The sequence below is a fragment of the Drosophila albomicans genome, chromosome 2R, assembly GCF_009650485.2.
Source record: "Drosophila albomicans strain 15112-1751.03 chromosome 2R, ASM965048v2, whole genome shotgun sequence".
Taxonomy (NCBI): Eukaryota; Metazoa; Arthropoda; class Insecta; order Diptera; family Drosophilidae; genus Drosophila; species Drosophila albomicans.
This window is the reverse complement of record NC_047631.2, coordinates 18,403,636-18,418,847: the sequence shown is the minus strand read 5'-3', so window position 1 is coordinate 18,418,847 and position 15,212 is coordinate 18,403,636. Positions and strand designations below refer to the sequence as shown.

Sequence of the window (15,212 nt, the reverse complement as noted above, 5' to 3'; positions counted from 1 at the left end):
TTTATTGATTTTCTCCATTTTTTTTTTGTTTTTTTTTGTGTTTTCAATTTGTATTTTCCTTGCGGTTTTGACATCACACCACGCCCAAAACAACCCTCTCGTTACGTCTGCAACTACGCATTGAGTATTTTTTTTAATATTTATTTAAACACATTTATTTTTTTTGTATAGTTTCGACCTGATTTCTGTGTTCTGAGCGCAATTTATTTATCGTCGGGCTTACATAATCATTTTTTGCATTCTGCATATAGCATTTTTTGTTTGTTGCAATTTGTAATAGGTTATTTAAAATAATTTTATTTTAATCATAATCTGAACAATTTTTCGTTTGTGTGTGTGTGGCAAATATTAATTTGAAATACTCGACCATGGCCTCCTTGTTTGTTAAGCATACAATAACAACAGAAATGAAAAGGGTTACCCACAAGGACATGCCTTTTTTCCGCGTTCACAACGCAAACCACGCCAACGTTTTGAAAACATTTTTTTTTATGTATGTGTGTGTGCTTTTTTTAATTTTTATTTGTAGTTTTCTCTTTTTTTTGCGTTCTTTTTGTTTTGCAATTTGCGTTTTTTATTATAATTTTGCTTGCCGCACATTTGTTCATTATTTGCATTTGTTATTTTTTAATTACACTTTAAGGGCAGACCGCTTCGAGCTGATGTTGTTATTGTTGTTGTTGTTGTTGCCTTTCACCCTGGCAATGACAGTAGCAATGGCTGTGTATGTGTGAATGTGTGTGTGTGTTTTCCCGACAACTCGACCATTGGCTTATGTGGCGCCTCCTGCTGTGTGTTGTCCTGGTCACAGCTGAGCTGCTGCCAGAGTGGCCACCGCCAGGACGAGCACTCCGACAGCACTACAACTGCACTGGGCGGCACCTGTAAGCGCTGAATTATCCGGATCGCCATTAGCATATCGCTTCGAGCCTTCCAGGCCCAGCAGATTGGGTGAAATTGTCGTCGGCGGCGCACTGCTCAGCCCGATGCGCTGTTGCACGTTCTTGTGGAACACATGCAGTATGGAGACCTCGCAGAGCAACAGTATACTGGTCTGATACTTGGGCATGGCCTGGAAGAAGCCCTGCAACACCTGGCTATGTGGATAGATTTCCAGCGAGGAGTATGTGGTCGAACCCTCAAATGCGTCCTGTGTAATGCGTTGCAGCGGCGTTTTGTATACCTGTCAGGGCGTGGCAAGGCGTAATGAGCACCTGGTGACCACACAAAATTTGCAACACTTTTACTTACCTTTCGTCCGTTGATGTACCATGTGATGTTCGCTGGCGGATACGATGGACCCACTGTGCACACTGCTTTGAAGTTGTCATTGACGCCAATTACTTTCTTGTCCACTTGCATCGCTGGATCGTCTTTGGGCAGCTCAATCACTTGCATGTGCGAAGACCGAATGTCCGTGTGGAAGAGTGGCGCATCTTCTGACACCTCACACTGATAGCTGCCAGTTAGTTCCCGGGTGACTCCTTTCAGAGTCACAGACGTCGCATCCGAGTTGGCGAGCTGCAAAATGCAATCAGAAATTGCTTCAATTAAAAAACAAAACTCCGACTCAAGTCTCTGTTGTTTAATAGTGAATAAAAATTCACTTTGCGGTGGTTGAATGTTAGAGTGTGCTCGACTTAAGCATTTTATTTAACTTTTTGTTGTTAAGCAATTTATATTCTCGTGGAATAAAAGGAATTTTCGGTTTTATGTATTTTAAGAGACTGAATTTTGTGGCTCATAAATGGAGTATTTTTATACTAGCTAGCCATGGGATAGAAGGGTATTTTAACTTTGTGCTTCCAGCAAATTTGTGTAATAGGCAAACAACATGACCGAAACTATAAAGTATAAGGTATTCTTTATCAACGTCAACAGCCGATACGATGTATGAACCTCTGAGGCTATATAAATTGTAGAAGTAATTTCAAAAATTTTTTTTTTGAGGGCTAACGGTTGTTTGACAATATTTTTTACTCTAAACGTAAAAATATATTCAAATACCAAAAATAGTATTTGGTATTCTTTAGAATTGTTTTCAAAATATTAATTTATGAATTCGGTATATTGTAATAGTATATTCATATACCAACAACATCAAGTATACTTTAGTATTTTTCAGCATAACAGTGAGTTATTTTCTAAGAATAATATCCCATTGATTTGGACTTCTTAAAAATAGGTAGCGAGTATCTTAAAGTCTACCACACTCGACTGTTCCCTTCTCACTTGTTTCGTTAAATCTAATTGTATAGAGCATGCAATATTCGCTGAAGCGTTCTGATTTGTTCAACCTCAATTTCTTTTCATTTTTTTTTTTTTTTTTTTTGGTTGTAGCTGTTTTGCATTTGTGCTGATAATTGGCAGCAAACGTTGGGCCACTCGAGCCAAACTCGAGCGCCGTATGCTGCTCAAAATCCACTTGAATACACCCCCACAACGAGAAAGGGGAGAAGAGAGAGAGTTGCGGCTGCAGTAGCCACGATTAACATGTGTGTTGTTTCGCTGTGTTGCGGATCTGAGGGCCTTGCATTTAAGTGCAGACAACCCTTTTATGCTTTGCATATGCCGCCCGACGCTGCAGTTGCTTTGTTCATTTGCATCCATACTAATCCGCTGTGCTGTGCTCTTGGCTCTTCTGTGCTCTGTTATTGGCACTGCCAGTTGCCAGTTTGCCGGGTTGCCAATTGCCAGCTGCCAGCTGCCAGTTGCCAGTTACCAGTTGTGCCTGCCGAGTGCGAAGCCAGTCAGCAAGCCTTGCTTTGCCATTGTATTGTGGCCCCGGGCACCCAACTGCTTTTTACGATTGTTTCAACACTTTAGCGAATGCTCTTCTAGCTTTCTATTTAGTTGCCGCGCTGCTGCTGCTGCTGCTGCTCATGGCCGCGGCTCCGGCCATGTGTTGTGTTGTGCTTTTTTTCTTCTTTCTTTACAGTTTTTGTTAGTTCATTCGTAGATAATACTGTCGATAAGGGTGCAACACCCACCCCCCCCACACAGCTGCAATCACCTACGACTCGACTCTGGCATTGCCATTGAAAGAGCCACAGCTGATTTGGCGCTCGCGGCCCCTATTTGGCATATTGGTATTGGCTCTTGGGTCTGGGGCTATCGGTTCTGGATTCAGATTCTGCTCTGGCCTGAGCTCTCGCTTTTGCTCTCTCTTTCTCCCTTGCGGGCTGTGGTTTTAGTGGCTTTTGGATTTGTCGACGTTGATCTCGTTACGCAATCGTAAAATGAAAACAAATGTGAAGCGTATTGATAACGTTTTCTATATGCATGTGCGTGTATGCGTATGTATATGTATACGTATGCGTGTTGTGGTCTGTGAATGTGTGAGTATTTGTTTGCCACAATGTATGCGAAATGCCACAGAATGCAGCTTAGTATTGCAGCAGTTGAGCACAAGTTATGACTGCAACAAATTCGTTGAATACCAAACAGGGGGCGAAACTTCGAAGTGACTGCATGGCCAGAGATTGTATCTACCGTAAAGAGGATTATGCTATCTGATAAGTAAAAAAATAGATGAATAAGGTATTTGGCACAAGCTTATCGGAAATAAAATTGTTTACTATTGATTATTCACAATAGATAAAATTGCCAAAGAGTGAAGCTCGTTCTACATGCGATTAGTTTGCAAAGCTCTGCAACATTTCATTGTAATAAAATGCTTTTCCTCAGAGGATTAAAAGTTTGATTATTGCCACAGTTGCTGCGGGGGACTCGCAACGCATTCAACGAATTATATGACGTTAATTGTGTAATCAAACATACTTCAATAAATACATTTATTTATTTTATTCATTCAACCGTCTGTTGTTCTCCTCCCACACACACACACACACTCTCTAGTGATCTCGCTATTCGCTGCTTTGTCTATTTGTCTGTTGTTGTCATATTTATTTAATTGCATGCGACTTTGTTGTTCCGTGCTCCGTGGCTGGCGGAAACGGAAGTGGCAGCGCCAGGAAGCGCGCCAAACAAACGCAAATGTCTGCCATTTTGAGGAATTATATGGGCGGTCGAATCACAGTCATCCTCACACACATGCGTTTTAGTTACACATATGAAGCGACTGCCGCCAGGCCGTAGGCAACAACAATAACTAACTATATTTTATACTCCATATATATATATATGCCCAACTCGTCTCAACTCAACTCAACTCGACTCGACTCAAGTTGCTTTTGTCGTGAAAAAGTTTTTGTCGTTTCGCCTTTTTTCCTGTTTTCATTTATTTGCTGGCTTTTAATTTCTATTTATATTTTATATTGCTTTAGTTGCCGCAGCTGCAACAATGTGGCATAAAAAATTATGCTACTAAAGCGCAATTTTGCATGACAAGCGCACATACACTGACACACACACACACATGTGCAAGCGTGTGTAAGTGAGTGCGAGAGTAAAGTATTGTTTCAATAATTCTGGCTTTATGAAATAATAACTTTACTGCAAAACCGCTTTGTCGGCTGAGCAGCCAGCGTCGAGTTGTAAGAATACAATGAATTTCATTGCTCTTGCCTCTCCTCTCACCCCTCTTCCCATTCCCCTTTATTTCCTCTTCCTCCTTACTCCGCCACTTTTGCAGCTGCACTTCGCATTTGCTGTTGCTGTTGTCGGCTCCTCGCTGAGTTTCCGCTGTTTGTTGTGCAGCAATTTTAATTTTGCCAACGCTCTGTCGCATGTTACGCACACACACACACATGCACAGCATATAATTGTGGCTGCATGTGTGAGAGTGTGTGTGGCTCAGCTGCAGCCTCGTTTGCATGCAACACTTTATGAATTATTGCTGTATCAACTCAAGTCGCGGTAGCCAGCCAGCCACACACTCTGTATACACACACATACACATACATACACACACATACATACATTTATGCACACATGCACATGGGCACGTATTATGTCATTCCGAATTTCCGTTGCCTCGAGCTTTGCTGGAACTAACAACGCTCGCGTTGGCGGCTTCAATTCCCTCTCCACTCTCTCCCACCCCACAAACATTCACAGTTACCATTCCCCATTTCACGTTCCCTGTTGCCTGTTCCCATTGCCATTCCCCGTTCCCTGTTCCCTGTTCCCGTTTCCCTTTCCTAGCTGCCCGCTGGCATTTCACAACTTCGACTGCCTAACGCGGAGAGCGCTTGGCAAAAACCGACCACAAATTTAGTGAATGAGATGTTTCCGGTGCGGTTGTTCTTCTTTCAGTTGTTGTTGCTGTTGCTCTGGCTGTTGCTGTTTGGTTGAGCTGTTACCCATTGGCATTTGTTGTTGTTGTCGCCGCTGTGAACAATTTTTGGTGTTTGGAAAATGCATGGCTTTTTATTGTGCTCATTGTTGGCGACTACGACGATGGCGGCGGCACACGCCGCATGTGAATGCATTGCCATTCGCCATTCTGCATTCTCCATTTTCCGAAAAGAAGTATTGTGCTGGGATATGGACAGATGGGCAGATGGACAGACTCCCAGCTAGTTACGAACTCGTGTTGTTGTGTGTATGTATGTTTTGTGCTGCTCTCGAATGCATTTCGTATTTTTTATTTATTATGTTTATTTGCTGCCATTTGTCAAAAATATTTGCCAAGGCCGCCAGACAACAGCAGCAACAAATGAACAAATGCAACATGAAGTATGTGGCATGCAACTGTGAGCAACATCTCTCTCTCTCTCTCTCTCTTGCTCTCTGTCTCTGTCTTTGCATCTCTGCATAATGGTAATTGCACTCGACAGTCGGCAAATAAATATAACAGACAGTTTGCCAGCCATAATTTAATGAAGAGCACTGTGGGCTAGCAACAAGATTATCTGAATGCCTACGCTATCATAATATATGATGTTCTTTGGCTCTCCGCAAAATTTAAATTAATAGTTTATTAACCTAATGGATTTCCTTGAGTGCAAACCAACTTTGTGTACATATGTAGGCATGTGGTATCTTTAATTATGCGCCATAAAAGTGAGTTGAAATGGTAATCACGCACATACAAATTGGAATTTGTTTCACCCTTTTTGCATGAATCAGTGTTATAAAGCTGCTTGGCCACATTAAAGGCTTCAATTAATTTACATTTTAGTATAATCTGCAGCGCACACAGAAATGTATCATAGTCCGTCCAGTGCTCAATTAAACTTTCGCGACTTACAAGGCCAACGATGACGACAAAGCCGCCGTGGCGCGCAGTGTGCATCTAATTAACAACAGTCAAAACTGTGGGCCTTCCCTTTGCCCACAAGGACCTCTGCTTTTTCACCCCCACCCCCCCCGGGAGCAGCAGCAGGACAAACTGGCACTCGCAGGTCCGAAAGTTTTTTGGCCACTTCTGTTGCCGGGTTCGAGTTCGAGTTGGAGTTGGAGTCCGTCTTCTTCCTGCAAGCAGCAGCGGCAAGTGCATTAATTTTAAGGGCACATTGCTCTGCATAAATGTGAGGTGGAGGCGTGTCGGGTTATTAACAATGTTAAAAGCAAATGCCAACAATACCAACAACAACAGGAATAACTACGCTGCCAGACAGGACACTATAGCAAAGGACACTTGGTGTGTGACTGCCGCCGCCATTACCACAAACTTAATGCGGAATAATTCCTTCCGTGTTGACAGTGTGCAAAAACTTTTTGGGGCACAAATTTCTGGGCAGGCCGACGACAAGGACACTGAAGGAGCACTAGAAGCAGCAGGATGAGACCCTTCGTTTGTTGGTTGCTCGCTTCAGCATTTTACAGTTCGTTTTTTTTTATTATGTTTTTTGTAAATGGCTGCGGACAATGAATAAGCCGCAAAACTTTTGGAGCACTTGGCATATCCTATTCCTGTAACTGTCCCAGCTTCTCTGCTCATCTTCCCCTCATTACTGCGCTCTTCTCCATCATTCACATCCCGCCTGGTTGGGGTTCAACGCAGCGGGCGGCCCTGGTAATTGTGTGTTTTAATTGAAGATTGTCAACGTGGCTGGCGCTAGCTCTAAATTAAAAATTTAATTACATTTAACATGATGATTATTATTTTTATTACTGCCACCGAGCTGTTTGACTTGTCGTTGTTGTTTTTTTTTTTTTTTTTTTTGTAGCAATTGACATGTGACATACAAAAAAGGGAAGGGAAGTGGAGAAGGAGAAGGAGAGCTCGACTCGTATGTGAATAACTTTTGAAGTTTGTTGACGCGTCGCGGGGGCTGCAAACGCGTCGTGCAGCCGTCCCACACCTTAATATGCATACATTTACATTCCAATAACGCTCAAGTGGACGACAGGAGTGCACTTGGTCGGTCGGCCGGTGCTGCCACGCCTCCCACGCCCCACAAGTGCATCGCATGTCAGCCACAGAGAAGCTGCAGCAGTAGCAGCAGCAAGCAGCTGCCATTCAAGTGCTGTCCCGAGAGCGAGTATGAGTGCGAGCATGAATGCCCGCTCATCCCTTTATGTGGTCCGCCTACATTCACACACACACAAGCACACACACACACACACACACACACATGCATTTATATAAATATTATATACATGTATATAATCATAATGGCGGCCACGGTCTGAACTTTTCTCATTAGGCGTGTTTAGCTGCTTGAAATGATTTAGCAAAAGTAAAACAAGTCAAGTTATAATGTTTTAATCTCAATTACGGCACTTGCCACAGTTTCGCCCACATTACTCTCTTTCCCTCTCTCTCTCTCTCTCTCGCTCACTCGCACACTCACTCTTGGTCTCTTAGAGTGTAGTCTCTCTAGGCTGATGAGTTGTTCCTCTTTATAGTGCACTGTATTTGCCTTGGCATAACTTAAAAATTCCATTTCAATTTGCATTTGTGGTCTGACTGGCCTTTGAATGCTGCCATCGTTAGCAGCAGCAACAGCAGCAGCAACAGCATCAGCAACAGCCACAGCAGCAGCAACAGCAGCTATCAATGTAAATTAGAAAAACGTGGTGCTTCATTTCGATTCGTTGCCTTGGGGCAAGCGTGCGATGATATTTGTTTTTTTTTTTTTGCTTCTTTTCGCAAAAGCAACTTGCCTTTGCCTTTCAATACAACCAGCATTTTGCTGTTTGAAGCGGCGAGTAACCTTCAAACTTAATTGCATAGTGCACGGTTGCTAAATCATTTGCATTATCCAATGGAATGAACCACCTTTTGCCACACTCTTCTCTTCTCTCGCTTTTCTCCATGCCTCTTGTTGTTCCTCTGATCCGTCACTTTTCACCTTTTGCGGTTCATAGCTCATTGCATCTCAAGTAGTTCGCTTCAGTTTCAGAACAGAACAGAACAAAATATATGCACTTGAATAAAGCGCAGAGAGAAGGAGACGGAGAGAGAGCAGAGAATGTCGGCAAGTGAATTTGCTTAAATTAAAATTTAGCATTTCCACTTCTGCCGCCAGGCCCCAATAAGTAGGCAACACAATTTACGCCTTGACTCCAATGCCATTGCAAATGAAGGCATTCTGAATAGTTTCCAATTCGCTGGCCATATGAACCACGATATAAAAATCAACTATACAAGCGAGTGTATATACAACTTACAATACTTGAATATATATAATTAACATGCACCGACAACTCCCCAAAAATGTTCATCCCATAGCCTCATCGTATCGCGCTCTTGTCCTCTCTTTCTGCGCGTAACTGTAATCGAAATATTTAATTAGTGCGAAAATGCTTTTGAATGCCAATTAGTGGGAAATTAACATTTGAGCAGAGCTTCTCGTATTCGCCAATTCGCTACGGTCTTCTTCCTTTTTTAATTCTCTTCCTTTTTCTTTTCTTCTCTGCTCTGCTCTTCTCTTTTTTCGCTACCACATAGAGTGCAAATTAAAGACACAATCAGAGCAAATTAATCAAGTCCGATTGCTACTCTCGTTGATTGATGTGACCAGTTCCCCTTTGTCGAGGCAGTTGGGTTCCATGAGACAAAGAGACTGAGGGAGATAGATGGACTGAGAATGAGACGGAAACTCAGAGAAAATATGGATGTTGGATGGCAAATTATTTTTATAAGCGTGCGTTTTGCTTTTGTTTTCATTCTCATTGCTGCGCTTTGGTATATAAAACAAACATTGCTTCAACATTCGCCAATGACCCCTCTTTATGCGATTATTTATTATTATTTAAGATCGCCCTCTTGTGAATTTGAAAAATGCTGCTCGGAGTGTTGGTAAATGAGTTTGGAAATTTTATGTGCGGACGAATGAGTTTTCAATTTATATTTCGTTTTCAACAACAAAAAATTGTTCATGGCAAATTCAATTTTATTTATTTATGATTATACGACAAGAGATTTTTTTGCGCGCCTGCATCGTTTTATAGGGTACTCGGAGGTATATTTATTCTTATAGCCGAATGATGATAGGTACTAAAGCAATAAATTAATGTTGAACTCTGGCTATGGAGAGGGAAGTAAACATAGTAATTTAACTATATCTCACTAGTAACAAATGCAACACAAATAGTGTTGAACACTTTCATGTTACACTCGGGGCTGAGAAAATATCTGAATGCTGTCCGAAAAATGTTGTCGTTATGCGCTTTGTACACTCAGCCACAAATTTATTGCATACTTTGCGGCTGTTATTTTTATTAATGAGTATCGCACAGAGCAGAACACTCTTGGTGAATTAAAGTAAGCTCGGCTAAAAGTTTCCTAGTATGTGATAATTCTATTTACGGGCAAACAAAATGTAGCTGTTAGTTTGTTTGGATATACCCTGCAGGAATGTAATTTATTGCAGGGTAGAAATGCAAACATGAATGCGCAACGTATTCAACGAGAGGTGGCGTCCTTTCAGTTGCTTCCCAACCGCGCCATAAACTATTTTGCACATTGCGCAATATTTCAGTTAGTTGTAGTCGCACTTTACCAATTGTGCCGGCACACAATACTCAAACAGACGCGCATACAAACGCGACACTTCCCGAAAATTGTAAATAAAAATTGTACATAAATGCTTGTAACAGATAGACAGAGATGAAAAGAAGCAAGAGAGAGAGAGAGAAAGAGCTAGTTGTATATGCTTCTAGTTATTATAGTTATTGTTGTCCGCGTGTTGTTACTGCTCTGGGCAGTATTTGGCGCCGCAGCAGTCGCCATTGTCCATATTTAAATAAATATTTACACAATATTTGAATGTTTTCGCCTTTACATTTTGTAAAAATGCAAACTGGTTCAGAACAATGCTCGTGTGCTCGTGTTTTATACAATCTACGAAATTGCTTTCCTCCGATTTGTTCATTTAATTGCGAAAACGAATGTAAAACGTTGTTGTGTATCGTCGTCAGTCTGACGAATATTTGGACTGGACCCGGCTTAAGGGGCGAATACTTAATTTCACTTACATCAACATTAATGCCCGAGACGAGGAAGACTAATGTGGGCTTCGCCTCGCGTGGCACGTAGCGATAGAACTCCTCCTGGTTGAAATACCAGCGCACCGAATATAACGCCGCCTACAAAGAAGAAGTCGCGTTAATGAAAAGTGTGAATGGATAGCAGCCGCAACGCGCCAAGACGAAGCGAGAAAGAGCAAGACGACAACACTACAACGATGTCAACGACAAGGACAACGAAGACAAAGTGCTAGTAATTATAATAATTAAGCAAGCCATTGACGTTGACAATGTCGTCTCGCTACCATCTCGATCCTTCTTTAGGAATTCCCTCGATTCCTCCGCTAAGGAAGTCTCACTTACCTGCTCCAAATCATATTGACAAGACAATGTCGCTGCATTGCCCATGATGACAGCTTCCGGTACGAATATCTTCAGATCCTTCAGTCCATGGGCTGTACACAATTGCAAATGAAATACACATTAAAGTATGTTGGCAAAGTAAGCAGCTTACGCCATTCTTATTCTCAATTCCATTTCCATTCGCATACGCAATGGCATTGCCAATTCCATTCTCATTCCCCATTTTATATAATGGGCCACTTAATGAACTGCAATACGTTTAAGAGGCTCTGGCTGCTGGCCTACATTGGAGCCGTTGAGCGCTGCAGTTCAAGGAGCAGATGATGCTGCAGCCAACAGTTTGAATTCGATTATGCACGAGTGTAAAAACTTAATTACATACGTTCGGGGATCGGGAATTGTGGGTGTCTGGGCAAAGATCCGTTTGCATGTTAATTTATGACAATGCAACGGCAACGACAATGCCAACGATGCCGACCGTCGACTATCGACTGTGCGCCGTCAATTGTTGTGTATGTATCGAATTTGGCTTGAATTTAATGTAATTTATTTCTTTTTATTTCATATTCATCTGTATTTTTTCTTCGCACCTTTAATTGAAAAATGTGGCGCTGTATTTTAAATATTTAACGAGTCGAATGCGCAACTGAAATGGCGAGTGAGCAATTGAATTGATAGAAATTTAAATTGATTTGTCACTTAGATATTATATTAAAAGTAAAGCAATCAACGACTGTCTTTCGACTTGTAGTTCATTTTATATAATCCTTTATATGTTGCAACAGTGGTCTCAATAATAAACTGCTGCTCGTAGAGTTGAGATACGAGTTCAATTGCTCGGTCGCCATGTGGTAGGCCGAACTATGGCAACTTTAATTGAACAAACCAACATTAATCAAATGTGTTGGTTTGCAGATCAACTGCGTAATATGCAAGGGCTTTTGCATTTTATGTAATATTTTATAAATTGACTGCTTAACGAATGTTCACACACACTCATATGCATGCATAAATTAATGTAATCATTCGTGTGCGGGTGTGGAGCGCAATGCATAATATTAACGCTCATTTGGCAAATTAAATAATCAATTTTAACCACATTTGCGTACGCAGTTGGCATAATAAATTCAATCGGACAATCAAAAGGGGATGAATAGAAATGGAATCGGAAATAGGCAAAGCCCAGTCTGACTGACCATCATGCACACAATACGTTTACGTATATTACGTATACGTAATACTTACCGCTGAGTAATAAATCGGAGATTATAATGCAGCTCAGAGTCAACACATTGAAAAGCGCATGCAAACTAGGTAAGCCCTGTCTCGATCTCAGTATGCAGGCTCGTTTCCGTTTTGCTCCTCCTCCATCGCTTACTTCTCCTTCCAGTTTAGCCATTTTTATTGTGTTGGCTGCTGCTTCAGTTGTGCTGCAAAGAGTTGAAGCAAGTGGAACGCATGTTTAACTAAAAGTTGCAAGTCATATTTGAGTTGATGATATCATGCTTTATTGATAACTGGCCATGCCACTTGTTAAAGTTGCCGCTGCAGCATATTGAATTGCCTCGACTCGCCTTATTCTCTCATTCTTCCACTCGTCCATCCGTTTGGGCTTTTGTGCAACTATGACAACTTTGTAAGGCTTTCAAGTCACACGACTGCTGTGCAAGTTTTTTGCCATTCGACGTGCTTAAAAACTTTGCAGTAAGACAAAAACCTTTAACTAAGCAATACACGAGGAGAGACAGTAATAAGTTCTGTATGTGCGCAAAATGACATTACACATACGCAGCGTGAGCACAAGTTTCAATGCAATGGCAGCTCAATTGACAACGAGTAACAAACGGTGTGTGACATTTGAAATAGATTGAACACACACACACACACATATCTGTATGTGTGTGAGCGTGTGACAGACGAACAGACAGGCAGACAAATGGACAAACACACATATGGCAGAGAGAGAGAAAGCTGACCACAGAACTGGAAAACAATTGTCAAGCTGCTGGTTGCAATTGTAAGTTTGCTGACGACTTTTGCTGATGTTGCTCTGATGTTTTCTTGTATCAATTAGACCTCAAATAACAACAGCAAAGGCAACAGCATACTCTTGTAGCTGCACAGTGCGATCATGGCCACAAAAACAAAAGCTAATGGTCAAAAGTTACAAATGTGGCACATGGCCAACAAGGGAATTTAATAATGATATCAACGCATTAACTCAAAGGGACTTAAGGGCCCAAGCCAATGCCCAGGGCTTACTGTAGTTATTTAGCTCATGCAATTCCAATTTTCCATTTTCTAAGCACAGCATAAACATGTGGCTGGCGAGCGTAGCTTAAATAGCATTTCAGAAAAACACAGCATCATACACACACACGCGCACACACACACCGATACAATACGTAAAGTGCCATTAGACTGGCATCGGCTTGGGTCTCGTTGGCTAAGAAACTCTCCAATCATTTTGTGCTTTTAAGCGAAAGACTTAAAATTATTGTCCCTTTGCCGCAAAAACCGAAAGGCATGAGCAACAGCAACAACAACAATACCAATACCATTAACCCAACTAACATAGAACTTGCTGAGCTTCGAGCTGTGCATTTTGCAAGCCCATCGAGGGAGACCTTTCAGCTTCAAACAGGAAGCAAACACCAACACCGACTACAACCATATCGTTTCGCAAATTGTCCTGCAGATTGAGATACACCACACATCCTTCGATTTGTTTGCTCGCACGCTTGCCTGCTCTCATGTGAGCATTTAAATTAAATTTAAATATTATTGTAGGCAAGTCGATTAAGTTCGGGTCATCATTTCGACTTTAATGTCTCTGCTTTATTGTTAGCCGCCTCACAGTCTCCCATGCATCCATCCAGCATTCATGGAGTCATCTCTACATTATGATGGACCAGCTTTTGTGGTCGGTAACCCGCTTCAGCTTCAGCTTCACGTTTCCAGTTAGTGCCCCCATCTCTAACTTTCAGTTCGGTTGCCGGCATGATTGTTATTGTTGGCTGGCTGCTATTGTTATTGCTCATGCCATGGGAATTTCCGAAATTTCTATTACGCATAAATTTTATAACAACAAAATTCTCAATTATTTCATTATGATTTTAATTAAAATTTTCGATCACAAACATAAACTTCGCCATTGACTGACTGCCGTCCCCGAGCCTTTTGTGGAACTTATAACTCGCTTTCGCTAATTTTGTTCGAATTTTTCAGTGCACTCTCTTTCATATTAAATTCTTTGAGACTGATTTCATAGAGAAAACAATTTGGAACATGGAAAATTTATGAAATTACTAGTTTCAAGAAATTTGGTTCAATCAATTTTTGTACCGTTAAAATATTCATGAAGAATATTAGTGGCAATGTAAAAAGCTGCATAAACTCATTATTTCTCTGGACTTAGCTGGTCACGTATTTGAACCCATTTTATGGCCAACGAAATGGGAACAATATTCGGTGTTTAACAATTCAATAAATCTCGATTTAATTCAATTTGAATATAATTCTATTTTGCCCTCTTTTTAGGCCGAACTCAATGTGAAAATGCGGAAAGTGTAATTAAAAAAAAGTTACAGCTAAGCTCTATAAAAGCAGCTCTCGCAAAGTGTATGTATGTGTATGACTCGGAGTGTGTCTCTGTGTTTGTGTCTGTGTGTGAGCTTAACTTTTTTTAAAGCGTAATAAAACAGTTGATTATGGCGTCATTAACGCAAATCCAAGCACGCTAGGAAAACGACCCAAAAAAAAAAAAATCAAATTAATTTTTTATGTCGAAAGTTTGCATTTTACCAATAAGCGAAGCGAGAACTCATCATAAGCGTTAAGCCAGGCGGCGGAAGTTGTGGAAAGCTTAACGGTGCTGTAGATATGCCCAGGATTTTGAATGCCAGTGACAAGGACAACGATAACGTGGGATATTCAAATGAGAAATTCAATTGAAAGTCAAATCAAAACAAAACAAACGAAATCCCGTGATTGACAACATTTCAACTGATAATGAGGACATTGCTAGTGTGACAGTGTAAGAAGGAGAGAAAAGATTTGAGACAGAGAGAGAGCGAAATGAAGCAACGTGTCAGCATTGGAGTGGGCGATGAATGTACACCCGATATGTGAATGTACAAACTTCTCCAATGTCTAAGAGCATGAAAGTAGCAGCCAAGTCATTTGATAAAGTGAAATGATGCTCTACCCTGTAAAAACCAAAATTCATGAAGAGAGTATATTAAACTATTCATTGTAATCGAAACTATTTTTAAATTACTACAATATATGAAGTAAAGAATCTAGCAATTACGTCTTAATTTAAGTATTTTCTAGTCGAGCACAATAACCTTAAATCTGTTTCACTTGTTGTCCGCTTCAACTGACTGACAGAGAGACAGTGCCAAGTCAGTTGTCAGAGCCGAGCCGAAGCTGAGTAGAGTGGACATTGAACGGTGTCCATTGCGGAAGCCATGACGTGCAACAATGCTGAGCCAGCAGAGTGACAGAAGTGCTTCCCTAGTTGT

General features: G+C 41.2%; 1 protein-coding gene across 3 annotated transcripts in view; it reads right to left on the bottom strand.

Moving 5' to 3' along the window:
• Positions 1-726: 726 nt before the first annotated feature.
• Positions 727-15,212, bottom strand: part of LOC117574787 (uncharacterized) — a 58,189-nt gene continuing 43,703 nt past the window's right edge. For all 3 annotated transcript variants that reach the window (XM_034258743.2, XM_052006690.1, XM_052006691.1), the window contains 5 exons: positions 11,932-12,116; positions 10,687-10,778; positions 10,333-10,443; positions 1,252-1,521; positions 727-1,183 (listed from right to left, as the gene is read on the bottom strand). In XM_034258743.2, the coding sequence (XP_034114634.2) occupies positions 806-1,183; positions 1,252-1,521; positions 10,333-10,443; positions 10,687-10,778; positions 11,932-12,085 (1,005 nt within the window). In that variant the 5' untranslated portion in view covers positions 12,086-12,116 and the 3' untranslated portion in view covers positions 727-805. The remainder of the gene's footprint in view (positions 1,184-1,251; positions 1,522-10,332; positions 10,444-10,686; positions 10,779-11,931; positions 12,117-15,212) is intronic.